This window comes from Ooceraea biroi, chromosome 7 (assembly GCF_003672135.1).
Source record: "Ooceraea biroi isolate clonal line C1 chromosome 7, Obir_v5.4, whole genome shotgun sequence".
Classification (NCBI taxonomy): domain Eukaryota; kingdom Metazoa; phylum Arthropoda; class Insecta; order Hymenoptera; family Formicidae; genus Ooceraea; species Ooceraea biroi.
The window spans coordinates 8,947,188-8,975,158 of NC_039512.1; the positions used below are offsets into that span (position 1 = coordinate 8,947,188).

At 39.7% G+C, this 27,971-nt stretch overlaps 2 protein-coding genes across 5 annotated transcripts; one reads left to right on the forward strand and one right to left on the reverse strand.

The window, feature by feature from the left end:
• Positions 1 to 211: 211 nt before the first annotated feature.
• Positions 212 to 11,074, forward strand: LOC105282343 (prolyl 3-hydroxylase 2). 2 transcript variants are annotated; one of them, XM_011344249.3, is made up of 11 exons: positions 212 to 481; positions 1,653 to 1,917; positions 2,914 to 3,238; positions 3,591 to 3,716; positions 3,811 to 3,947; positions 4,060 to 4,227; positions 5,215 to 5,493; positions 5,998 to 6,090; positions 7,305 to 7,455; positions 7,831 to 8,248; positions 8,839 to 11,074. In XM_011344249.3, the coding sequence occupies exons 1-11, from the start codon at positions 309 to 311 to the stop codon at positions 8,912 to 8,914; spliced, it is 2,211 nt and encodes a 736-aa protein (XP_011342551.2). In that variant the 5' UTR covers positions 212 to 308; the 3' UTR covers positions 8,915 to 11,074. The 2 variants fall into 2 exon arrangements, with proteins under 2 accessions (XP_011342551.2, XP_011342552.2); XM_011344250.3 differs by lacking the exon at positions 8,839 to 11,074 and having other exon boundaries at positions 213 to 481; positions 7,305 to 7,527; positions 7,831 to 7,961.
• LOC105282344 (F-BAR domain only protein 2) lies at positions 11,073 to 27,870 on the reverse strand. Of its 3 annotated transcripts, XM_026971263.1 has the most exons (13): positions 27,504 to 27,870; positions 24,972 to 25,277; positions 24,275 to 24,532; positions 23,604 to 23,799; positions 23,390 to 23,515; positions 18,341 to 18,440; positions 17,652 to 17,913; positions 17,227 to 17,276; positions 17,006 to 17,154; positions 16,369 to 16,849; positions 16,044 to 16,260; positions 15,612 to 15,960; positions 11,073 to 14,905 (listed from the first exon to the last, which is right to left on the reverse strand). In XM_026971263.1, the coding sequence occupies exons 1-13, from the start codon at positions 27,531 to 27,533 to the stop codon at positions 14,835 to 14,837; spliced, it is 2,595 nt and encodes an 864-aa protein (XP_026827064.1). In that variant the 5' UTR covers positions 27,534 to 27,870; the 3' UTR covers positions 11,073 to 14,834. The 3 variants fall into 3 exon arrangements, with proteins under 3 accessions (XP_026827064.1, XP_026827063.1, XP_026827062.1); XM_026971262.1 differs by having other exon boundaries at positions 17,006 to 17,276; positions 18,350 to 18,440; XM_026971261.1 differs by having other exon boundaries at positions 17,006 to 17,276.
• Positions 27,871 to 27,971: the final 101 nt, after the last annotated feature.

The window sequence follows — 27,971 nt, forward strand, 5'->3', positions numbered from 1 at the left end:
TTGCAGTCTTGTAAGTACTCCAATAAAATTGAACATGTTACAAGATCTCTCAGCTTCTCATCCTAAAAGAGCTTTGACGATTCCATCTATTTGATATCACTCGAGTTGTGATTTGAATGAGAAATTACGTCTATCTTCGTGAATCACTCTGTGTCTCTTTAGCAGCGATACGCTGGTGTAAGTGCGTGTATACCGGCGTGTGCGTGGGCTACGACCCACGCGTGAAAGCTGGCTGAGTCCATGGCTCAGTACGACTCGGGACTGACTCGAGACGGTCCAGCACGGTCCGGCAACGAACCGAAAACGAGATGAGGCTCGTTGCATTGCTCGGATTCCTGTTCGGATTGTGCCGGTGCGCCAACGAGACGCGACACCACGTGCACGATAGCACTCTCGCCGAGATCTTTGAGAATGCGGTCCAGGCGTATCTCGACGAGGATTGGGACCGCTGCATCGCCGGTTTCAACGATGCTCTAAATGGGTAAATTACAAGCGTTGTAATATTATTCGGAACGAACTCACGTTATAACGTGTCATGGACATATCACACGGTAATCGTTTACACGTTTGGAGTATGATTTGTACGCTATGACTATTCGATTATTCGTGTGGAGCAGACATCAGCTAATCGTAAGCGTAAACATCTCTCTCTCTCTCTCTCTCTCTTGCTCTCTCTTCCTTCGAATCTCTTAAGGTGCTATTTCATGCTGTCGCTCGTCGCTCATTTTTAGCGTCAAAACAGATCACGTGATCAAAATTGACCATTGTCCAGCGTTAATTTTGATCACGTGACTTGTTTTGACGCTAAAAATGAGCGACGAGCGACACAATGAACATTTACCTTTATGACCAGGGTTGGGTAGTAACTAGTTAAAAGTTAAGTTAAAAAGTTATTAACTTTTAACTTAACTTAAATAAATTTAAACATGTTAACTTAAACTAGTTATTTTTAAAGTTTTAAACTTTTTTATACAAGTTAAAATAATTCATCAATATTAAAATCGTATGAAAATAGTTGGTCGCACTCGCGTCAAAAAATATATGTTAATTAACTTTTAACTGTAATAAGTTAATTTAAGTTTTTAACTTAACTTTGTTGAGTTAATTTTGGTTTAAGTAACTTTTAATGTAAACTTAGTTAAAGAAAAAAATGAAGTTACTCAACCCTGCTTATGATATCGATTCTGATGTCACGATTTCATTTCTCCTTAATAAACTGTAAGAATTATAAAACTTCTCGAAAATATTCCATGTCCTCGGTAAAAAGATCCGCAATTTTCGGAACGTTATTGCAATCTAGCAAATTTTCGGAATTGAACTGAAGGGCAAGCTCCGCATTTCGCGCCTTGGAACGTAACTGGCTTGAAAGCTGCGCGTTAAAATGATTAAGCCTTGACTGAAATGTCGCTTCCGTGACGTAATAAGTCGTAGGAGATCATTTGAACGTGCTCTGAATCGTATCGCGTCATCACGAAATTCGGAGAAACAGAGGGAGAGAGAGAGAATATTCTATTATTGTTTATAATATCCCTCATAACATTCATAACGTAACATTGCGATTGCATTTCATTTCGGGAGATTACTCGAAATAATCAAGCACCCTGATAGATCCTGACGTCATCTCTTCTGCAAATGCGCGAATCCTTTCGCAGATACAAAGTATACAAACGCATGGTGACAACTTGCCGGCGAAAATGTAAAGCCGAGGCGGCGGACTCCTCGCCGATCCTTGCCGAGAACATTGAGGATCTGCAATTTTACGAGAAAAAGATCAAGGAAACGCTCTGTTTGATGAAATGCAATCAGGATTACCGAGAAATCGCTGGCGCGACGGTGCTTAAACGACTTCCGCCCGTCACGGAAAAGAAGTTTGTCGATCTTACCATTTACGAGTATCTTCATATCTGCTATTTTCAGGTAACGATTAAAGTAATTTCAATCGCCACCATGGGCATCCGCAGGGGGAGGGGGGACAAGATCGTGCATTTGCTCCCCTCCCCCTCCTGGAATCAGCAAACAATTAAAATTAACCATTTTTTCTTCCTTGAAATAAAGAAAAAGATACCATATACAAACGCACAGCCTACCTTGTCGCAGTGAGAAAGCTTTTACTACCAAACGGTGTAACTAAATTTTAAATTATATATAAGTATTTTAATTTTAGAAGTAACATTTTCACGCCCCTCCCTAAAAAAATCCTGCGGACGCCCACGATCGCTATCCTAATTCTTCAAGTTCATGTTATGCGCGATAGCTGATAAATGGTGAAACGCTTCCAGCAAGATCCGGGCGTACGTACTCTTTCGTTTACGGAAGATCCCCGTACGTTGAACATCGTACGAAAATACCATACCATTCCCCCGATTCCTAATCTGGTGGATTACGCAATTTCGACGTAGCCTGTAGATACACTCTGTTGCTTCGCGTAAATCTCGAGTTACACGACTTTAGCTTGACCCGAAAAACTTATCCGTATCATCGCATCTCGATGTACTGTTTAAGTAGTTATTGAGAATCATTAAGACAAATACTATAGAAATTATTAAATCGCCAGTAAGTCATTAAAATTGCTAATATTTTATTGGCAAGGAATTTAATTTATTCATATTTCATGTTTGATTCTAATTAGAACAATGACTGTGTTTTAAGTCTAACAAATCCCGTTAGCACACAGTTGCTTCGGTTAGAAAAGTTTTATGTCTGAACATCGACATTAGCCAGTTTTGATCCACTAAAATATTAGCAATTATAACTTTAAGAATTTCACATATTTTAATCAAAGAAAATACCTCAAATAGCGATTAATGAGATTATCAATTTCCAAATGATCAATATATAATAATTGTACGAATCACTCGTCCTTCTCTCTTTCTCTTTCTCTCGCGCGCGTACAATTTCCAAATAATTTTGCAGAAAAAAAGACATCAAGATGCAGCGAATGCAGCTTTCACCTTTCTGACCCAACACCGAGATCACGAGATGATTGAAAAGAGCCTCAAGTTTTACATAGATTTACCTGACGTACAATTGGAGAAAATTGTCAATTTAGAAGCGGCTCCTTTCGTGAAAATGTACGTCCGAGGAGTCTCGGCATACGAAAACGAGCATTATGCGGAGGCTGTGGCCGAATTCGAGAGTTCTCTCGAGTCTTATATGGAATCCGAGGAGAAGTGCAGAATCTATTGCGAGGGACCTTTCGACCAAGGATGGCATCCCGAATTTACCTCTTCGGTAGCAAGTAAGATACACACGAGTTATCTAATCGCGAATTTAATAAATAACGAGATTGATGTATGAACGAGATATTATATACGTTATATGCAACATGTACACTACCGTCAAAAAGTTTAGGCCCAAAGAAATTAATAGGTTTAATTATATAATTTCATCTCCAAAAGATAATGTCAATTACTTATTATTACTATTTCGTGTTTCTTTTTCCAATAAAATTTAATTTTATTATAATTTGAAGCAATTTTATTTTGTATTTCTATCTTAATCTCTATTTGTTACTTTGGTTGTTACTTAAACTTTTTGACGGTAGTGTATATCATGAAATAATTTCGTTTCTTCTTTATTCTTATGTATAGATCACTTTGCATTCTGCTTAAAGTGCAAACGTAAATGCTCATCCGCGTTGAACAACGTAAACGGCAATTTCCGGAGCGACTTACTTAGAAGTCACTACAATTACCTGCAGTTTGCTTATTACAAACGCAAGTAGCTTATTATAATAAATATCATCGCACAGCAACGGATAACGTTGTTGTTTATAAAAATGTAAATACTCTTCGTTTGTCTTACGCACAGTGGGTAATTTAAAAGCGGCCTGCGCAGCGGTCGCGAGCTTTTTATTATTCCTACCCGCTGATGAAACGATGCTTCATAATAAGGACTACTATAGCGCACAACCGAAAGTCAAGGAAGAATATTTCAAGCCAAGAGAGGTATAAGTTCATGTATATTCACAATTCTTTTAGAACAAGACGTTTAAGAAATATGACATCAGCGGGAGTATCTCGAGCGAAGACATTTATTCGACGGAGCACTTTCTTCCAGGAAGCGCTTTCTTACGTCAAGCGACAAGAATACGAGTTGATGCTGCTACATTACGTATCGAATGAATTTACGGCAATTGATGCCAGGCTCAAGGCGTTCACCAAAAAGGTTCATGTAAAAAAGACCGATAAGAAAAAGAAACGGACATTAAAGTTGAGAGACGAAACGGTAAGAAATTCTAAATAACGAGCATATACTGTCGAACGTTTTTACAAATAAACTTGCTTTGGGAGCACTTGTCCGTTGATTCACCGATCCACGCGATTTCCAGCGCGGATAGACGGATAAACGCAAAAGCAGGGTTCAAAAAATATCATTTATATAAATATCAGATATTTATGAAAAACCAAAATCATGATATGTATCAATTACCTCATTTCACCAAAAATTTTGTATATCGTAGAATATTTATCGATGCTGCTAAAATAAAAAGGATAAGAATATTTCCAATAAAAGAATATTTATTTCTTAAAACATTTGAATTTGGAGAGCAAAATAATGAACTGATTGATTTTTATAATGATTTATTGAATAAATCAAATGATATATATCGTGATATTTACCTATTGATACATATTCTCGAACCTTGCGCGAAAGTATCCTTATTGTGCACTGTCATCTCGATTTTTGTTCAAAGGTTGACGCGAGTATAAACGTGACCATCGGATATCGTGATTAAACCGGCATATCGGGACAACCAGCGGATCTCTTGTTCGAGGGTTCAGAATACTGTCCGAGTACAGTATCACTAGCTCAAATTAACGTAACGGATATTCTCAATTTTTCATGTATTGTGTACAGCCTTCTGTCCCCGAAGAACAATAATAAAATACTCGAAAATAAGCGAAATTTTATTACGAGTGTTTTTTAGTTACGGCCTAATGTTTGAGTTGCCTAACGCCGACAGAATCGGCATTTCAAAAATAATTGACAGACGACCTTTAACATTAAAATAATGCGTCTTTATCTTTAGAGAAGCGGGTCGACGCACGGTTTCTCGCGCGAACGCTCCTATTTACATGCAACCGCATTTGCTTTTGTGCTCATGCAACGTGAGAATGCAGGCGCGAACGATAGCGATGTCACAAAAAAGAAATGGAAAAATAGAAATTGAAAAGAACAAACAGAATTTTTTTCTTATTCTCCTTTTCCCAGAGCTCTTCGTCGAGACTGACCTTACATCCACCTCCGGGTCACTCACCATCCACTTGGATGCAACTCGTGGGCAATCTGTCGACATTCCGTGAGACATGGAACGTGGAGCGGCAGACAAACTTTCAAAGAGATCAAGAGATTCGAACGAGACCGCAATTAAAAGCCAGAGACGACGTACGATTAATAGCAGGAGAAGAAGAGCTCGGTGGAAAGAATCGCTATGCATTCGACGGTTTTCTCGATTCCATCGAGTGCAATCGGCTCTTGCAACTCGCTCAGGTATCAGTTTGATCGGATCCATGGGCGTCCGCAGGGAGAGGGGAGGGGCAAGACTGGGCATTTGCCCCTCTTCCCTGGAATCAGCAAACAATTAAACATTTGTTCTTCCTTGAAATGAAGAAAAAAGATGCCAGATTGCAAACGTAACGCACGCTTACAGCATCTACTTGTCGCGATGAGAAAGCTTTTACTATCAAAAGGTGTACAAATTTTAAATTATAAGTATTTTAATTCTGGAAGTAACATTTTGAATCATGCCTCCCCTCCCCCTGAAAAAAATCCGGCGAACGCCCATGATCGGATCCGTCCATTTCCCAGCTTCCACTTTTCGACATTTACTGCGAGATTTCTGGTTTTGCCTGATTGTAATTGATTCTTCAAAGGTTTCATAAAGACTTAAATATTGATAATACAACACAATGACCTTTATGATCAACATGAAAGATTATCGTGCGTAATAATAATCAATTTAATAACGAATATGTGTGACGAGAGAAATTCTAGATTGCTGTGGAAGGAGATGGCTACGAAGGAAACAAGAATCCGCACTCGCCTTTCGAACGTTTCGAAGGTGTGACCGTTGGCAGAATGGCTTTGGTAAGCATTCGGGAAATAATCGAAAAATCAGGATTGGGTAGTAACTAATTAAGGGATAACGCCACTCTGGCGCCCGGAAAAACAGCCTAATTTTGACAATTTTTTATGGGAATATAATGAATGGAATACAAAATTCATTTAAAGGTCTTTATTGTACATACTTTGAAGTGTATTTACAAATTTTTATTAAATTATTTTTTACAAAATGGCGGCATCAGAGCTCAACAAAGGAAGCCTCTTCTCACAGATAGTGTTCCGCGGCCGGAAAGATTTCTCCTCCGATTTTTGACCTGGAACAAAAAACTAAACATGTTTGAGTCTTATATAAGGTTAGCTCGAGAAGTACGTACGGAAATTAAAAAATACCGTTTTTTGTAAAACTGACGCACGTTTGAACAAAAAGTTTCATTTTTAGGTAACAAAACTTTTTGTTCAAACGTGCGTCAGTTTTACAAAAAACGGTATTTTTTAATTTCCGTACGTACTTCTCGAGCTAACCTTATATAAGACTCAAACATGTTTAGTTTTTTGTTCCAGGTCAAAAATCGGAGGAGAAATCTTTCCGGCCGCGGAACACTATCTGTGAGAAGAGGCTGAGCTCTGGCGCCGCCATTTTGTAAAACAAAATTCAATAAAAATTTGTAAATACACTTCAAAGTATGTACAATAAAGGCGTTTAAACGGATTTTGTATTCCATTCATTATATTCCCATACAAAATTAGGCTGTTTTTCCGAGCGCCAGAGTGGCGTTACCCCTTAAATAGTTAAAAGTTAAGTTACAAAGTTAAATAGTTAAATAGTAATTAACTTTTAACTTAACTTAGTTAATTTTAAAGACGTTAACTTTTAACTTAAACTAGTTATTTTTAAATTAACATTAACTTATTAACTTTTTTTATACGAGTTCAAATAATTCATCATTATTAAAGTCGTGTGAAAATAGTTGGTCGCAATGCGTCAAAAAATATATGTTAATTAACTTTTAACTTTATAATAAGTAATTTAAGTTTTTAACTTAACTTTTGTTGAGTTAATTTTTGTTTAAGTAACTTTTAACGTAAACTTAGTTAATTTCTGGGCCATTAACTTTAAACTTAACTTAGTTAAGGAAAAAAATGAAGTTACCCAACCCTACGGAAAATACGGTATATTTTCTTTCTTTGATCGTGTTCGAGCCTCTTGCTAAAGCTTCCGTTTTACCTGAAAATTGCAGATGGTGTATTTCGGTCTGACAAAGCCGGAATCGTTGGAATTGTTCCTAGAACGTACGGAAGCGGTTCGCGATCACGTGGAAAGGTACTTCAACCTCGATCAACCGTTGCATTTCACCTACACCCATCTGGTCTGCCGAACGGCTTTACCTGGTAATTTTCATCTGACGCATCCTCGTGCTTCCGATGTCAGTCTCGCTGACACGCTTGCATCGTAAGGATTGGGTACGGCATGTACGATTATTAATCGTCATTACTACTCGTGGCACATGCATATGATAAAGAAATATTGCTCTTGCGACGTTTTTCATCCTATTTCATAACGTTTATCGCGTCAACGCGTCACGACGCGATGCAACGCGAAACAATGAGACGTCAAGTGGAAACTGCGATCGCGCGGCGCTGTCTCGATGTCTTGAAAACGATAGAGAAAAGTATTATAAATAGCAAACTATTTAAAAACATTTCGCGAAAATCATTTCGGAGACCCTGATTGATCGAAAATTGAAATTCATGCTTGCTTTCCAGATTCCCCAGCGAACCGAACCGATTTCAGTCACGAAATTCACGCTGATAATTGCGTGATACGTAATGACGGTCTCTGCCACCGGGAAGATCCCGCGTATACATGGCGCGACTACTCGGCGATTCTGTACCTCAATGATGACTTCGACGGTGGCGAATTTTTCTTCGTCGAGAGTCAAAGGAAGCGCCACGTCCGGAGTATCGTTCGACCTCGATGCGGACGCATGGTGGCTTTTTCCGCCGGCGGTGAAAATCTTCATGGCGTCCAAGGCGTGCGCGGCGGAAAAAGGTGCGCCGTGGCATTGTGGTTCACTCAGGATAAAAAGTATCTTGAATACGAGAGAGTGGTGGCGGATACCGTGTTGACGAGAGTCCGCGACCTGGGTATCGTGCAACGCCAGGATAATCAGATACCGCTCAGGTATCTATATTCTTTCATTTCTTTATATTTCTTTGTGCTTTATGCTTTTAACATTCAAACATTCAAACGTTCGGCTGAAAATTCTCTGGCGGAACTCTGCAACAATCTACAATAAATGAAGAATTTCATGCTTTGCGAATGACAAGTATGTCATGTATGTGTGTGTGTGTGTGTGTGTGTGCGCGCGCGCGCGCGCGCGCGCGCGCGTGCGTGCGTGTGTGTGCATGGGCGTCCACAGGATTTTTTTCAGGGGGGGGACATGATTCAAAATGTTACTTAATTCCAGAATTAAAATATTTATAATTTAAAATTTATACTTTGGTAGTAAAAGCTTTTTCACTGCGACAAGGTATAGGTGCTGCAAGCGCGCGTTTGTAATCTGACATCTGTTTTCTTTATTTCAAGGAAGAATCAATGTCTAATTGTTTGCTGATTCCAGCGAGGGGGGCAAATGCCCAGTCTTGCCCCCCTCCCTGCGGACGCCCATGTGTGTGTGTGTGTGTGTAAATAATTTTCAACTGGATTTCTTTGGAAATCTCTTTGCGACTTTTGTTTATATCAATGCAAATGTAATTTACATTTCTCTTCAGGTATGAGGAAACGCTGATCCAGTGTTTCAAGGAAGACGAAATGTTGAGGTACATACTGAGCAAATCTGCAACGTGAAAACGTTAAAGGCAACACTAACGGCAGCAAACTAAAATTAAGTGTATATATATATATATATATATACACACGCACACACATTGATGCTTCAGAGCAAGAAAGAAGAGTAGAAAAAAAATGTTAAAAGTATAACGTAGCTAAATCTAGTTTTTTAAGGGGAAGCTGGAGTCGTCTGTATTATCGTAAAATTTGTGAACACTAATCTTTTTATTGATTGTATAGAATGAAAAATCCTTTTCCACGATCAAAGTATAGGCAGTAATGAATACGGGACTAATGGAGTTTATGTGAAAAACGAGAAAAGTTTTAGAATTACAGTTTTCTTCTCGGCTTATTGTCCGACCACAACAATTTTACATTTCGTACGTACAAAATATAGGGTGGCTCCCAACTCGGAACAGAATGAAGGAACATGGGGATGCTTTTAGAAGCGAATTTAGAAGCGTAGTAAAAAAGATTAGTGTTTATAAAACTTTTGTGAATGGGAAATCGTGACCAAGAGTAATACAGAGCACGAGATTAGGTCCTTGATATCGTGCAAAAGGATTTTTCATTCTGCGCATCAATAAAAAGATTTATTAAAAACAGTTTACTCCGTCGGTAATACAGATGATTCCAGCTTCCCCTTAACTTGTTATTTAAGATAGTTTGATATAGTTTGAAAAGTCTAGAAACGCTGTGAATGGATGGCTGGACCATCAAGAGAGAGAATAATCTGATGATATATTAGAAGAAAAGTATAAACCCGCGTTAAAGGACCAGCTAGTATCCAAAGAAGCAAAAGAGAACAAACGTGAATCTTACCTCATAATAATACCTCATTTAACGGATAGGACGAATCAAGGATTTTATTATTTTGTTCAACTCAGTCAAGTTCCTAGTCTGCACATACGTGCAATAGAGTGCATACATTTGTCGCTTTCCTAGCATACACACGTGATCACATGCGTGCGGATGTGTTTGGTCAATTATATATTAAGTTGTATTTTATTATTTAGTATTTATATTTTACGTAACAAAATATATGTATATGCATCTTTTGCAGTTGTTGCAACTACAAACAATATCCGCGTTTATAGAAAATATCCTAAATCTTTATTAGAACATGGACATATTACATGTCAACGAGAGGTTTACATCACCACTTGCTACGCATCGCGCAACATGTGCGTGTATCGCATTATTCATTTATAGTCCTCTGATATTTCTATTACGTGTAAGAGCTACGTGTCGGTTGCGTACGCGCAATTGCGCGTTACAGACCCTTTAACACAGCGTGAGTCCTTTTTCCTCTTCTCCTCTTCCTTTTGTCGTTTGTACAATGCGACACCCGAGCCCCATACACACGATGGACTTTGTACATATCTCTTTGGAAAAAATCAATTCCGTCAATGAAGCGTGCGTGGAATACTAATCAATCGTAACTATCCCAACACCGTCCTGGTCGCCGTTGTCATCATCCTTGAGGAAACAGCGCGTTTGTTAAATTACCAACAAGAAAACCTGATTCAAGAGCAGGAACATAGAAATCAAAACTCAAACTCTCCCTTCAAAACGTACGATCGGAAGAGAATCTTTCACGTGTACAAGTTCAGATTGATTTGATCAAGCGAAATCGAGCGAAACCGAGCGAAATGACTTTAGAGAAAGAGCAAATTGTTGCAAGAAATTCCTCATTCCTGAAACAACAACGTTCGAGCTTGGCGGCTGCAATTTCAAGCAGTTTCCAGTTTATTTTACTGGCACAATTTCTTCTTTCTCCTCCAGACATTTTTTAAACGTTAAATATGAAATATTTTCAGATTTACAGATGATTTTTTAAGCGATAACCGCGCGCAAGAACGCGTGAGTTTTGCTTCTATGCCCTCGCTTTCCGAGCTTTCCTCATGGTGATCGTTGTCGTCTCGGGATCAGTCTCGGGAAGAAAGTGATAACGCGATTACGTCACGCCGTAATATATATATATACATGTGTGTTTCAATACAAACGTTTATTATGAAATTATAGTGACATCTGCGTATCACAGGAGAGCTCAGTCGATTCTTCAGAAACCACTCCATTGTTGTCGTATTGCGAGCACGTAACGTTCTTCACGTGCAAATGTGAAACGCAAACGACAGAAAGGAAGAAAGGAAGGAAGAAAAGAAAAAAAAAGAAATAGCATTGCGATAACGATCGCACAACAATGTAATGTTAGTAAAAGTGGAATAAAATGTACGCGGATGATTGTTTGAGAATCATTAATCGCAGACACCCTGAGATACACACAAGCTTCAAACGAAAATCTCTAGACTGACGTGGATACGGACGAAAGAAATGGTCGGCGATGCGATTAATTCATTTCTCGACGGATTTCTGGAATTCTGAAATTCCGGAATGGAGTGGTCACTTGAATTTCGTCGTATGTTACAGATGTTTCGTATTGCTCTTCGTATAGACCTTGGTACTGTTTCTCTCTCTCTCTCTCTCTTTCTCTATCATGACAATTACAATACAAAACAATCTCAAAAGTACGCTCTCTCATGTCAAATCGTGAAAAATAGGCGCGTCAGAGAGAGAGACGTATAGAGTATCGCAGGAACGCCGTTGTATGTAGCAATAATGACAATAATCATAAAATCTTGTAGAATAATCGCATAACGTCTCTCTGAACAAGAAAGTGTAAGAAACGATACGTCACATCTCGCTAAGCAATTGCAACTAACCGAGAGGACTAGCCGAGCGTGTACCTTAGTGCCCGTCGACTCTCGAGTCTTTTTTTTCCCCCGTTAATTTCTCTAACAAGCTTCCTCCAACGATTATCGGAAATGAATAGCTTCAAGCACGAGTGAAGTGCTTAAAGCCTAAACTTTCAGAAAAGTAACTCGTAATGGTTTATCTATTATTCGTGAAACACGAAGGAAAGCACATCGTGTGTGCCGGGCCGCACGTGATTCGAGTTAGATTTCTTTTGGCAAGAGTTGCTAGTTAATTCGCGATTTTGTATGTACATGTTCGCGAGTTTTGTCCTTGCCTCGGGATATACTAGCAAAATCCTCTCAGGAAGCAAACGAAGTCATACGGCTATCCGTCAACAATGATTCTGCCATCTCGTCACTTGGACAGAAGACGCCCCAATAGCCAACTTTGTCGAAAACAAATATCATCAGAGTCTGCTACAGATTTTGTTAGTAGAAACGCTACAGATTTGACGCAGGTTTTGTCTTTTCTATACTGTTAGCAACATAGCAACAGAAACATAACAAAATCTGTAGGCATAACCAATCTGCAGCGCACATTGCACTATTTCTGCCGCCAATCTGCTATTTTATTATGTCAGCAGGATTTGGCAACAAAACAAAAGCTTAATGCGGACACAGATGGCACCGTATCTGCTGTATCATTCTGATTAAATTTGTTTCCGATCTGCTGACATATTGTTAACAATTTGCTTATTGGGGATGCATTTTTTCTATCTTTTTTTTTAATAAGACACCTTTAACCTATTAACGGCCAACAAACTCGTTTTCGGGAGAACAGAAAAAAAACAAGGATTTTGTTTATTAAAAAGTTTTAATAGAAATAAAAAATAATTTTCGAAATAAATATAATTTCTCGTGAAATCTTTCGCGATATTTAACGTATACGCAACTTCTTTTTTTAACGTAAACTTTAACATTAATATGAAACGCGTTTAAAAAATAATGCCAATTTTCTGTTGCCAGAGATTCTTTACATTACAATGATATACAGGGTGTAATTTAATTCGCGCCCACTATTTACACAGTGATATTTCCCGTGAAAAACTGAAAGTCGGAAAGTGCAGTTTTTTTCTATAATGTTTAATAAAGTAGTAATTATTGAGTAAAGTCAATTGAATCAGCGTCGTTCTTTAGAAGTACACGCTGTGAGAAATAGAAAAAAATGGTTCAGGACTTTTCGACTCAGTTTTTCATGAGAAATATCACTGCGTAAATAGTGGACGCGAATTAAATAACACCCTGTACATTACATATGTTACATAGGGGGGCCTTTAATAGGTTAACGTAAAACACCATCGTAATATATCGTAGTCATAAGTAAAGGTATATTCTAAACGAGCAATTGTCCAAACTCAATTGCATATTGCACTACAAAATGTCGTTAAATTAAATTATCACGAGCAAACTAGAGATGTTTGTACGTGCAGAGTTTATCATTGCAAAATGTTGGTCGTTGTTTTGTTTTAAGCGCGTAAAATTGGTGAAAGCTTCAAATAGTAGAAATCTGAAAAATAATTACGTGATCGATCAGCGTCGTCAATTATCTCACCTATCGATCCAATCGTTCGACACTGAATACTGGCGCAAATTGCTCGTCTATAATAACGCTTTCACGGAGATCTCAGATTTGGGTGAAAATACGAAAATAAAAGTCTCGTACCAAGGCTTAACATTAGGCTTAACATTAGTCAATAGTATTTTGTAACGCAATCGACGTAAATGATTAAATTAACTGATTTATATAAAGCAATGAACGTGACGTGTAAACAAGTGGCTACTACTATTATAACGGGAATACAAATTATTACGAACAAAAGTGAAATGGTAAAAGATGAAAAACTAGCAGCTTTTTACGTATAATATTAAGAATCTCGGTTTTTTTTTCTTTTTTTCGAAACATTTAGATAAACGACTCTCTTCCCCGTTTTTCGCCGTTAACTACACCTAAAACTAGAATCCGGTTATTGACATCAAAATTTTGGTTTAGCCCTTAAACGCCCTCAAAAATACGAAATCGTGCGCATTTGATTCGTCTCGCGTCAATCGTATGCTAACATTTAAAAAAGTATCGTTGATTTCAACTCTTTCTCTCGTCCTCGTACGCTCGCTCATTCTCGCTTTCGCAGTCTCTCTCATTCGATAAGACAGCTTCTTCCTTTTTGTTTCCTTTTATTCGCGCATCTTACTCTTATTTAATACTCTTGTCCTCGCACGTATGAAAATAAACTAAAGAAAACTGGCGCACTGGCGAGTCTCTCCGAAGGCCGAAAGGCTCGCAAACAATATGCCCATTCTCCGCCCAAAGTATAAATGCTACATGTACACGTACGTACTTGATCGGTATTTAAATATCCCTCACACTTTCATCGCCTTCCTCTCGCCTCACGCTATTAATAACGTAATACTCCGTCTACATTATATACATATACATATATACATACATACATATATACATATACACATATATGTATATTGTTGCAAAGTATAACAATAGAACAAAGTGTTGTACTATCTCGAGAGGAGGATTGAAATGAAAAAGAAAAAAAAAGTATCGTATTTTGATTGTGTAGAAAGAAGCGAATGGCAAAAGTCGTCGTGTCGGAGAAGAGCATGCCGGACACCAAAGAATTTTCCCTCGGATGAAAACTTCGTTATTAAAACAGTGGGTGCACCCTGACACAAAAGTACAAGAAATATGTGAGCTATCAAGTCCGCAAGAAAAACTTCTGTTTATCGAGTCGAATCGCGTCAAGTCAGTTTCCGTTTAATTCTTTCTTCTTTCTTGATCGTAAGCATTTCTAATCTAAAATTACACGTTGACCCACACTTGAAAAGCGCATCTAACGCCTCCGAATGTCCTTATTCCAATTTCGTTGATTTTAGCTTCCACTGCGATAAAATTGAGTGCACGAATGAAGGTTCGTCGCATTAAACGCACGGAGAGGCAATATCTGTGACAAAAGCGTACGTTCTTCCGAGGCATCTGCGAACGAGCTGCATTTAATGCATTACCTTTCCTCGAGAGGAACTCGGTCTTCGAACGCGCTCTGGTGTCCAACAAGTTTCTCCACACTATGAACGATCGATATTGATAATCGTGTTATGGGCAGTGAATGATCAAGCAAGTACCAATATTAAATGGGTTGGCTCTCCCACTGAGGCACCCACTCTGGAAGTCGTCAATCCGCACTGGATGGCGGTGCGGCGTATCTGGTACGTGAATCCGAGTCTCCGTCGCAGATATATTTTCCTGAAATAATACAACGGTGCAAGAATCAAAATAAGAATACAATAATTCTCTTGGAGTAATTATCATCGGGGAGGCAAGGGCTAGTGATGTGTAATCTAAAACCTCTCCTAGCCAAATGTTAGCCTCAGCCTGCATGCGGAGCCTCCTGCTATCACAAATGAGGCAAGAGATGGCACCCCATCAGGGCACTCGGGATCAGAAGGCTAATAACCCTCTATCTTTAAATTTATTATTATTAAAGAAACTAAAGTGAAGGATAGCCGGCTACGCTCTAAAAAGTTGACGACCTTTGGCTTGAAACGGAAAACGAGTATTTGATGTTGGATGGAGAAAAGCAGGAGAAAGGCCGATCGTGACTCGAATAAAAGAGAGAAAATGGAGATGGATAGGACACACTTTGAGGAAGAACCGAAATGCCATCAAGAGGCAGGCACCGAGTTGGAACCCGCAGGGTCACAGAAGGAGAGGGAGACCGAGGATAACGTGGAGAAGTACGGTAGAAAGGGAGGCACACGAGGCTGGCAGGACGTGGAGAAAGCCAGGTCCACTGGCCCAAAATAGAGCGCGATGACGATGTTTCACGGTCGCCCCATGCTCCTTGAAGGAGAAGTAAAAGGATCTTACTACTACTAATTATCATCGACTAATGATGCGGTAAACGCATGAAGCACTCCAATTACCTCCAATTATCTAATAATTAACATACCCGACACGAATTTTCGCTTGACCAAGCTCAACCTGTATCCCGAGCCTATGAGCTCGAATTCGACGCCCGACAATGTGGTCCCCTCACAATTGAATTGGGTAAATATCGTGCCCTGACTGCCCGGGCCGCGCTCAAGTTCGACCCGCGCCTTCAGAGACCCGACTCCGTTGCCTTCGCTGTGCTGCGACAACTCTGTAAATTTCCACAGTACGCGATTTGTTTCGGGTAACCACTGTGCCGATGGTTTACTGTTGAACGACTTGAACCCGCCGTCGATGGGCGCTGCCACGTGGAGATTCAATAAAGGACTCGCTGAAGCCATGGCGCGACTATTGTATTTATAATCGATCTAGAACGGAAAACACAATTCAATTTGCGACAACTATACAATGAGAGGAAGATAAAAATTGATACAAATTGTCGGTTAGATACCTTGAGATCAGTATGGGTCGTCTCGCACTTCCAATACGCGACCAATTGGAAGGGACAGGAGCCAGCGCCATCCTTGCACTTGATCTGATACTTGAGGATATCCACATTGAAATACGAGGCCGAGGGATTCTGTTCAGCTTGCCGCCGTAGCAACGTAGTTAAGGCACTCATATTGAATTCGAAGATTGTACTGTCGACGGTAGTCTGCGTCGCGTCCCTACAAACACCCCATTATGAGCGTCTCGTGTTTTCTCGAGTCTTAAACGACTAAGCTAATGACGAGCGATGAGAAAAAGTAGCATAATGGACAAAGTAAGTGACTTACATGCTGATGAGCTGGCTGTTGGGTAACAGTCTCTCCAGCCGATTGGTGTTTCTCACGCGGAAAGTCAACTTGGCGGGATTAGGGTTGTTGGCCAGTACCGCAACGATACCGGCCGGAAAGGACAACATCATGTCGCCACTGAGCTTCACCTGGCAACGAGTCTCGTCCGTGCCGCGGAAATAGGAATGCACTATCTCGTGGAACGCCACTGCCAGTGGAATAGTGTCGGCCAGACCGATCGTGAGCGGGGACGGTCCCCGCGAGGAGCCCACGCCCACGCCAGCCGTGCGAAATTCTAGACTAGCGACGCTGTCGGCGCGCGATATTGTCGCGGGCGACATTCTGCCGCGCGGCGAGGGACCTTCTCCTCTGCGCGACGGTGGCCTGGGTATGACGATCGATCCCGTTGGTGTCGAAGATGCGGATTGTTTGGGCGGTAATGCCGGCGTGATGTCTCCGACTTCCGAAAACAAATCCCCATCTGGAAGAAAGAAAATGAAAGAGTGTCTTGAGTCTCTTTGCAAACTGTTGCGATGCAAGTACTAGACTGATGAAATGACGATACCACCACCTGGCGACATTCGTCAGTCCTGCGAAACGGTAAATTTCTCATAAGCTCGTTAATCGGGAACCTTACCTGGGAACCGAGTATTATGGGAGTGGATAGGCGGCGCGGACTGTGGCGGCGGTGGCTGCGACGGAGTTGGCGATGTGGAAAGTGGCGGCGGGCTCTGCAGCGGGGCGTAAGGATGGCTGCCGGTCGGTGTCGACGCGCTCGACGGTGTACTGCTAGGATTGAACAAGTTTAGGCCAAGTAAATCTGAGCTTGGCTTACCTCCTAATTGCTGTGACACTGACTGAGACCTTTTCATATGATGATCGGAATCGGTATTCGATCCTCGACGTCCCTATTTAAATACAATGTATTGTCAGAGGCGCGCAAACACACAGGCACGCACACGCGTAACAACGCGCGCAAAATTTTCTTAAAATTTATTCAACAAATCGGAGAATTACTTGATGTAAATTAATTGAAAATCTTGAATCTTCTATCGCGTCAGTATCATGTTTTCGTCAATGAAACGTATGACAAATACTCGAGCATATCGTATATCATATCGCACTTCCGCTTCCTTCGAAATTATAGAATATTTATCATTTCGGTTACGAGCCACAACCGGAATGTCACGCGCGATACGGTACGTTACGATACGATACGATACGATACGATACGATACCGTACGAGATTCTTCGATACGACGGGAATAGAAAATATGACTCACTGTTGGTGCAGGTGATAAAGATAAATTTTCCACCGTCGCCCTCAATTCATCCACACTTGCGCTCATTGGCGCTCCACCGTTGCTGAGAGGCTTTATCTCCACTCGAATTTTACGTTCCCTCTCATCCTCTGAATCCGTGTCCGAGCTCGAATAGAATCCCTTCTCGTTCTCCCATGGATCCGGCTTTGGTCTGATGCAAAAACCATCCTCGTCCACCTCCGGTGTCGGCGTTTCCGACTTTCTGCTGTCGTCCTTGTCTTCCCTATTACATCCGTGACATGACATTTAAGATGATATACTTTCCTAGGTTCCAGCAGGCCCAGTGCATTAAACAAGATATTTTCACATGCTGTAGACATGCTATGGCCATTAAATTATTTTGTGTGTGTGTGTGTGTGTGTGTGTGTGTGTGTGTGTGTGTGTGAAAGAATGCATTTACCAAATATTTCGATATTTATTAAATATTTTATAACCGCGTAACGAAGCATTTCGAGTCTAAGATTCGCATCCAACAAAAGAATAACATCCAGATATTACCGTTGTAATTGGACTACACTGACTTGGTACAGCTTGTTTCCATCATGTACCAAGTTTCACGTTTACTTTAGAGAGCGTAGAATTTGACACTTTGTGCTGGATGCGAAACTGACTCAATGTGCACTAGGTCTGCTGTGCATACGTATACTGACAGGTCAGACTTTTCTTCTTTGTTGCTGCTCGTTTCCACGAGGTCTTTCTTCTTCTTCGCCTTCTTCTCCTTTCGTTTCTCTCTCCTGCTGCGGAGAAACCCTGTTGGTCGTGGACACCCCAAATGTAGACAATAGGATGGATTGTGGTATACGGTACTAAGCTACTTAGAAATATATACTTCAAACGCGAATCAATTCTCTCTTTACAATTACATCAAACTATATATGAATTCGGTTACATTCGGCTACGTTCTGCGGAATATAAAGTGTTCTTTCAAATTGCTAGGATTGGACGCATGTACTTGGACACACTTGGGAATAAAATCGAAAAACTGTTTGTATCACTTTCCACTGTGGGCAAATTGATTAGAATTTAGAATTATCAAGAATCAAAACCAAAAATGTTTGATATTTTTGCTACTTTGCACCATTATCGGAAATGTAATGAACAATTTCGTACGACACGACTCATCTCTGTTTCTATTAATTACTGTAACTTGCAACTAAACTGTATATATAATATGAATAAAATGAGAAAAAACTCTATAATCGTTTATTGCAGACATATGCAAAAGTATAACAAGTATACAGTGTGACACACACACAGATACGTGAAATAAGTAGTAGCATAAATATTAATACAAAAACGAATTTTATGAAAAATATGCGAGCCATTATTGTTAGCATCTCAATGACACAGAAGTGTGTGCGAGCCCACACTGTATATTTGTAATCTAATGCAAAATGTAGATTAATCAACAATTTCCAATTATTCAAAATGTCGCGCAATTAGGAAGTGTAATCAGATATATAAACTTCATATTGTATAAATAATTAGCATAATTAGCACTTCTAAAAGATTCTAATCAGTTAACTGACGCATTCTTTCATAATGCTGACACGAGTCTCTCTTTGTGTAAGACAAGTTTGGTCATCTATTAATATAATCTATTAAATGTAACAGAAATATAGATTTAATAAAATAGAATTGCATAGAAAGTTGAAAAACGGTGAGAGAAACGCATGTCAGCATCTTGCGAGACAAGGGCTAAGTTAAGTTGATATCTACATCAAAAGAAAATGCAGATACTCGTGTGACAAGAGTGAAAGTAGGAGAAAAAAAAAGAAAAATTTTAATAGCAAAGAGGATAGAGCATGTCGTACGTTAGCAAAACTATAAAGATATCCCACGCACCATCACCATTAAAAGTCCCCTTAGTCTCTGCATCATCTAATCTCTCCTTAAATTGTTTTTCTAACAATTACCGAATGACACTGCAGAAATGACAGTTTGCTTTGCACGCTCTATCTCGTGCGTCTCTTTGAGAGATAATACACACAGGGAAGGACATATCTTCTGCAAGCAAATGTTACTGTGCATGCACGAAGGCAGTCTCGAACACTAACGAGAGTAATTGTCCAGAGAGGGAAATGTACATGATTCGTTAACGTTTAACGATATTGACGTGGATGCTGCGGGAGATGATGCTACGGAAATGACGAAATCTCGTCACCGACAAGAACGTAACTTGGGAGATGATAGTTGCTTGCAGAATCGTGTTATGGTTTGAGGCAAGAAAGAAAGAAATTCTTACGTTTAGAGATAGACATATATATATAAACGTGAGCCATGCAAATTATGAATTTTACAAAAACGGCTCACCTGAGGCCCCGTCAGTAGCCAACCCCACCATATTTTGTGTGCATCAACATTATTCAAGTCCAACTCCCTCTAGTTTAGTCATATCCTTATCTATTCCTATCTCACTGCGCTCTATCATTAGAATGGATTTTAAAGGCGTAGAAAAGTGTACCTTACAATTTTACTGTACAAGGGTATAGTTAGAAATTTGTAGTTAAATATCTGTTCGGGACAGCATGTGTTTAGTAGTACGGGTTGAATCATTCGTGATACGTAAAAAATATATCAGAGAGATAACAATTTGCTCGATACTCGCCAAACGTGAAACAGGACGAAGAAGCGAAACTGTACTAAGCACACCTGATCCATATAAATATAATTGTACGTGAATAGCGTAATGCGGTAGTAATAGTAGTGTAAAATGTAGTGTTTTATTCGAAGTTGTTTATGTATAATTTTGTATATCGTATTAACGTGAAGATATGTTTTACAAGCGCTTGAAATTTGATTCAGATGCTCATCTTGCAACACCCGTAAGTCCGACGACGGACTGATACATTTATAATAACTATACGTTTACACAAACGATTGTTAGAAAAACAATTTACAAGTAGGATCTTGTATAAAATACAAAAAAAAGGAAGAAGAAAAGAGGAAAAATAATTCGAATTATATTAGAATTCTACGTACTTCTAATACGCCTATATTCTATGCAAGCGTCTTTTATAAGATTAGTAAAATACGAGTGAAAAATATTTCTTCCTTTAATCGAGAATATAATGCGTCTCTTCTGAAACGTAAAAAAGACAGTTCGGGTAAAGTGAAGAAATATTTTCTACAAACATGTATGTACAGATAAAGCAAAAATTAATGTTACATCGGAGTATGCACGATCAATCCGCTTTGTTCGTATACACAATAAAGGATACTCGTTTGGATATGTAACATTAATTTCAAGCGCTTCGAATCCGGTTAGTATACGTACACTGTTGTTCTAAAAGAGTGCAGAGTGGAGGAACCATAATACGCGCAACCACTGCAAGTCAGCAGACAATTTACTTAATCACATTACGGTTTATTCGACCATAAGATGTACGAGTTATCGAAAGAAAGAATATCACAGCTGTCACCGAGCGCACCATATAAATGAGAGAAGAACCGAGATAGATCCAAGATTTACGTAAGGAACGCTCGAACAAGATTGGTCGTACGGTAACCCGATGTTAACGTTATGTTAGTTACGAGCAGGGTTCGAGGAAATAAATAAATCACTAGATAAATATCATGATATATATCATTTGATTTATTCAATAAATCATTATAAAAATCAATCAATATTAATTGAGATATTTTGTGCAGTTAAATACAACAAAACATTATTTTGATCTCCAAATTGAAACGTTTTAAGAAATAAATGTTCTTTTATTGGAAATATTCTTATCCTTTTTATTTTTTATTTTAGAAGCATCGATAAATAAAGATTCTACCATATATAAATTTTTTGGTAAAATAAGGTAATTGATATACATATATCATGATATTTTTGAACCCTGGTTACGAGAAAGGAAAGCTCTCATTCTTATGATAAACATTAAATTATTTTCATATTAATGACTGTGACCATTCGTGTTTGAGCCGCATAATACCGATTGAGAGAACATGAAAATTGTAACACATACCCGACAAGTGAGAAACAGAGTGCACAACTATGCTCCCAAGGATACAGGTTTGCAGAAAGAGAATATAAAGGGAGGACACGCGATCAACAGAAACCATACGAACAGAACAGAAGCACGATAGCCGTTTATCAATAACTCCGTAACATATCCGTAGCGGCAATCAAGAATAGAATGCGTTTACGCGCTTCCGCATCGTACCGCGTTGTAAAGAAATTCGTCATTACTTTTGCAACGCACGTTACGAGAAAATATGGATAAATATAGAGGAGGTATGGTAGAGGGGTTAGAGGAGTAATCACAATGTAAGCTGTTACATTTAGATCCTCTGAGAGGGTTCCTGGAGATGCTGGGAGGTGGAACAGCAGGAGGCAGGTTGTTCCCTTGAGGAGTGGCAGGTGCCGAACCAGACGACCCTGCTTGCCTCTGTTTGTCTGAAACAACACTCATTGTTTTCACGCTTTTGAATACTCCCCGCCAAACCGACGGCCCTTTTTCCTCTCACTCCGACTTGCTCCATAATGCATAATGCACGTTAGTCCTACCAATTGGAGTTGCAATGACCTCTTTGCACTTGGCACTTTCAGTGGCATAGAAGCGTTCCAGAGGGTAAGATAAATAAGATTACTTTAAATAATCACGCGATACTATTTATCCGTTGGTGGGATATGCGTAACCGTAACGATACATGAAACGTGACACGATAACATTGTTGTATCGCATGCGTATCACGCAAGTGTAGACCGATAAAAAGGTATTTGAATCGTACGGTAAAACATCATCAAGTATCCTCCTTTGCTTTGCTCCCGTCGATCATCTCCTATGCAAGAGAGGGCAAAGTGATAACGAGTGATGACAATAAGCTCTAAATTCCTAGTATCGCACGTAACTGGCAATAAGATAAAAATATACCCCCTGGAACACACGAATTACTCTATATGCCATCCTCCACCTAATGTTAGATCATGTTACGCATAAGCAAGTATAACGCAACAACCACATAAGCGCAAACAAATTGACAAAATTGTATTGAACTGAAATTGACATGACTGTGGCGTATATCCGCTGCTATATGAGTGCTGCTTTGCCCGAACGGGCGGAAGCGCATGACGTGATCAATATTATTATATAGTATGTAACGAGACTAATAAATTGAAAGTAAATGCAAATGATAGGATAAATTAAAAATGGCAAGACGAGACGAGGCCTACCGAGACGTATGCAATGTTATGCCGCGATATAATTGTACCTTGCGCAACGAACCATCAATTTTCACACAAAGTAATTCAAGGTATTACCGTGCGTTTTTTGTCGTAATCATGTAAGCATATGGAAATCATACAAGAGTGTGTAACGACGTTTCCAAGTTGTAGCATCTCATTGCATCGAACCAAGGTAGGTCGAAAAAAAATCGCTATTAAGAACGTGATGAGACTTTGAGAAATTTACACGATTTAAACAAAAGAGAGAGAGAGAGAGAGAGAGAGAGAGAGAGAAAGAGATAGAGAGACCTACCCTGGGAGTTGGACATGAACAGGTTGAGTAGCGAGGTAGCACGGCGGGAAGCCTTGGTGGCTTGTGCATGTGACAGATCTCTGTCCTTTTCCTTCGGTTTTTCTTTTTCTCTATCCTTTTCCAGTATCACCCGCCCCCTTTCCCCATCCAATACCCTCAAAGTATCTCCCTCCCTGAGTTTTAATCCCTGATTTTTTTTTGAACTGTAACTGTTACCGGCTACGCCTGTCTCGCCGTTGGTTCCCTTTGACGTTTCCTTGGGCGCCTCCGTACCGCCTTCAGGCTGAGAGTGACCGGTGATCTCCGCCAAACTCATCATTACCTCCTCGTATTCGATCACACCTGATGCACAAGATGCAAGGAGGTATAAGTCAGGCAAATGAAAAATCTTGCCGCTCGTGTGCAATGTACTTGATACTTCTTTTAATACCTGGCTTCTCGAAACCCGTGTACTTGCTCTGCACGAATTGCTCTAATAATTTCTCCACCGTCATGTCGACGCATTGCCGTTTGAAATCGATATGTACCTGGCCAACTTGTTCGTGATTAGTTTGCAAAACGTCGGCATACGTGTTTAAAAACTCCTTCATGTGTTTCAGATGCGTCTCCTCCACATCTTGGAATCGCTTGATGTAACGAAAGCAAAATTTCCTCATTAATAATATATATATATATATATATACACACACACACGTCTATATACTATTGATAAGTCAGGGTTGGGTAACTTCATTTTGTCCTTTAATTAAGTTAAGTTTAAAGTTAATGACCCAGAAATTAACTGAGTTTACGTTAAAAATTACTTAAACAAAAATTAACTCAATTAAAGTTAAAAGTTAATTAACATGTATTTTTTTGACACATTGCAATCAACCATTTTCACACGAAAACGATTTAATATTGATGAATTATTTTAACTTGTATAAAAAAAAAAGTGAATAAGTTAATGTTAATGCATTTAAAATGAACTAAGTTAAGTTAAAAGTTAATAACTTTTAATTATTTACTACCCAACCCTAATTATTGTATATGTATTAATAATGTATGCGACATTATCTCGCGCAGCTCTAGTCTTCGACATGTAATGTTTCAAACAAATACCCTGCAAGCTTGCGTCATTTTCGCCTCAAAGTCGTTCCGTATGGCCGTGTATTTGTCCACCAGCGCCTTGTAATCATCCTGTGACTTTTTGAATTTTACTTCCGCTTTCTCCAGCTCCCTCGGACTAGCATTGTCCTTTCTCAATTTCTCTAATTCGAGACCCTTTTGCATACACGTGTCTTTCGTTTTGTGCAACGTTACCGTAATGCTCTGTATACTCTGTACAACTTCTAGAGTAGAAGACTCTTCTTCCTTCACCTAAATATCATTAATAGCAGACGTTACTTTATTATTGAAAAAATAACTAATAAATTACCCGTTACAAGCTAGTGTATATGCTATATATACGCGATAATGTGGACATGCATACACGCACGTGCATACACGTATGTTTATATACGTGTGTGTGTGTGTGTGTGTGTGTGTGTGTGTGTGTGTGTGTGTGTGTGTGTGTGCAGACTACAGCCGATTTAATTCTCACGAGACGAGAACACACACTGACTCGACTGTGGGTGGATACCGATAGCACGTACAGAGCGGCATATCAAATGTATCCTATATACAGCAAAACATGACGGTGAAAAGTAAAAAAATAACGTTGCATCTCACTTTACGAAGTGGTAATTGAATCGAGAAGAAACGAGAAGCTTGATAAGCAAGAGTAAAAAAAGGAATGTAAGAGATTATAATTACGTACAGCCTTGTGCTTTTTATGTAGCTCGTCCGCGTATTTCGATACATCTTTTATGAGTTCGGTGACCCGTTGGGCCATCTGCAAGTGCAAAACGGCGAGTTTCTCAGCGGCGCCTCTCAGAGCGGCCCATACAGGTGCGAATGTACCCTGCGTACTGCTGCTCGCCTGTTTTGCCACCTTACTAAGAAGCTTATAATTGTTCTCTTCTATGGCTGATTTCTCTCGCAAAAATTCAGCCAATTCTTTGCTGGCAATTACACCATGCTTCATGTTATGATACAACACGTCAAATCCATTGTTCTTTTCACCCTTGAATAAGAAAAAGAGACGATATGCTTTAGTATATATCCCTTCAAAATTCACATTTCAATTTTAAGTCGTCAGACTTTTTAAACTGCAGTTTTCGTCTACAATAGAAGCCGATATAAGTCGCTGGTAATTTGTTTAAATAGTAAAAACCTTTTTATTATTGACCATAACCAGCATAAACACAATAATCAAGTCACTACGTTTCGACCATTAACTGATGGTCCTTATCAAGTGGAAAAACATACAATATCGTCAAAAAGTCATCCTCTGACTAACCTATCTTCTGTAACTCTTCGATGATCTAAGAGTCATCTTCTGCCAGTGAGTAGAAAATAATTGCGTTTAACAAGAATTTCATTTTATTATTTTTAATTGAATGTAACTTTGTCTTTTAGGGGATGACTTTTTGACGATATTATATGTTTTTGTTGAGCTGATAAATTCAAGAGAGAGAGAGAGGGGGAGAGACATGTTGCTTCTCTCTACGTCAACATTTTCCAACTATGCATACATCTTCCTTGCAATATCACGGCTGCAAGATATATGTTGAAACTTAAACGGCACTTAAGACCACTTAGCCGTTTAACACTTGAACTTTGATCATGCGTAAACTCACACCGAGCACAACTCTCGAGCGACATTGCCGCAATAAACTGTCATTACGTGACATTATTCTTGTCATCCTATTGTACCGATTACTTTTGCGACAACTACATGTCTCTCTCTTGCAATATTCTTTCTCTTTAATTTTATTGTAAAACAATCTCCCACGTGTATAGAATGCATTGGACCTTTTTTTAAACAATTCTCCCGAAACACTGAGACATTGCATACTAAATGCTCAATTATTTTCATATTCTTTGATGGAGGACTCTCGCTGTGAATCGAAGGAAGTAACATCCATGTTATCGGCAACATGCATCATAGGAGGAAAAACAGTTCAAAATGGGTGCACATCAATGCTCAAATTTAATTTTTTTAAATTAATCAATACTCAAATTTAATTGTTTTAATTTAATTTGACGTACTTTTTCAAGAAAAAGGCACATTCAGGTACAAATCTCGTGTACTTTTCAATTATAACACCATAAGATTTCAACGTCATTGTTATAATGAAATTATTATCAATGAATTCAATTTTATTGCCGCGTGTGACATTACTCTCGTGTACTATACATATATATCGACATTATGAATGAATAAATTAAAAATCTATATATCATTTTCCAGACTTTGTAGACACGTTGTCTGCAGTGCTCAACTGAGAATGTCAAGGTTCATGCTTGTTTCACTAGAATATTCCTGCAATTACGGACGATTATTACACGGACAATTGTCCGATGATTCAGATACGAGGAAATCGACGCGCACGAAATCTCCTCGCTCTCGTACAAGAATATTATATAGGGTCCCGAGCATGGGCGCCCGGAGCGGGGAGCAAGTGCCTCCTCCCCCCTTCTGGAATTGAAAAATTGCAATGTTAAAATTCTAAATCATAAGCAAAAAACGAAAAGGAAAGAAAAGAACAAATAAATAATACACGTAAATTATATATTTGATACAATAAGTTTCGAAATGAAAATTTTCCTTGTTTTTTTCCTTAAATTTCCTATCTTTAAAGGGAAAGACCTTAAAGGTTTTTTGCCCCCCCCCCTTGAATTTTTTTCTGCGGGCGCCCTTGATCGGGATCGCGTACAGCATGCTGCACGAGTAACAAAGTGCACATATCAAGTGCGCTTGCTTTGAGAACGCATCGAATATTTTTCACGCTACTCATCTTGGGTACGTGACGTGAAACGGTATGGTAAATGCAGCCACGGAAAAGAACGAAAGAGAGAAGGAAAGAAGTAGGGAGAGACGAGAAAGGAATCGAGAGACGACACGTAACATACGAGAAGGGATACGCGACGAGCGGTAAATTAGCAAGAGAGAAACGAAAAGGGGACTCTATTGACCAGTGTACACCGCGTTGCTTCCGCAGTATTGAAAAGGACAACCATTATGGGCCAAGAGAAGAAAAAGGGTAGGGCAGGGCGAGGAGGTCACGGTAGATACGTTCTCCCGCGACATAACCTAAATTCACACGCGAGGCTAGCGAGAGTGACGTATCACGGCTCGGGCTCGCTCGTGAGGGAAAAGAAAGAGAATAAAAAGGAAGGAAAAGGAGAAATGTACGTCGCGGGGAAGGAAGAGAGCGAGAGAGAGAGAGAGAGAGATTCAGCTTACCCAAAAGTAGTCGACAAAATCCACGGTCATGTTGAGACCGCGATCAGATCATCATATCACCTCGTCTCGGCCTCTCGCACGTATATCGGCTCGAGCTACACGGCACTCGGCGACGATGCCGTAGCACGGGCAACGTAGCACGCACTGCGTACACGACACTACACCTTGCGAACAAAACGAAGTTTATCGTACGACGGGAATGCGTGATGCGTAACTCGACTCGCGCTAAACGGCAGCGGCAATTGGCGCAATGTTTCGCTGCCACCGGGGAATCGCGAGCGGAACGGACGCGCTCCAACGCGGAGACACGGGTCAACTTGTGTCGACTGTCTGTCTCCGTCTGTCCACGTTCGTCGCGTCGCCCCTCCTTCTCCCCTCCTTTTCTCCTTGCTCTGTCCTCCTCGCGCGCGACACGTCCCTCAGACACGAGCGACCGACCAATAGAAGAGCGATAACTGCCGCACTCGC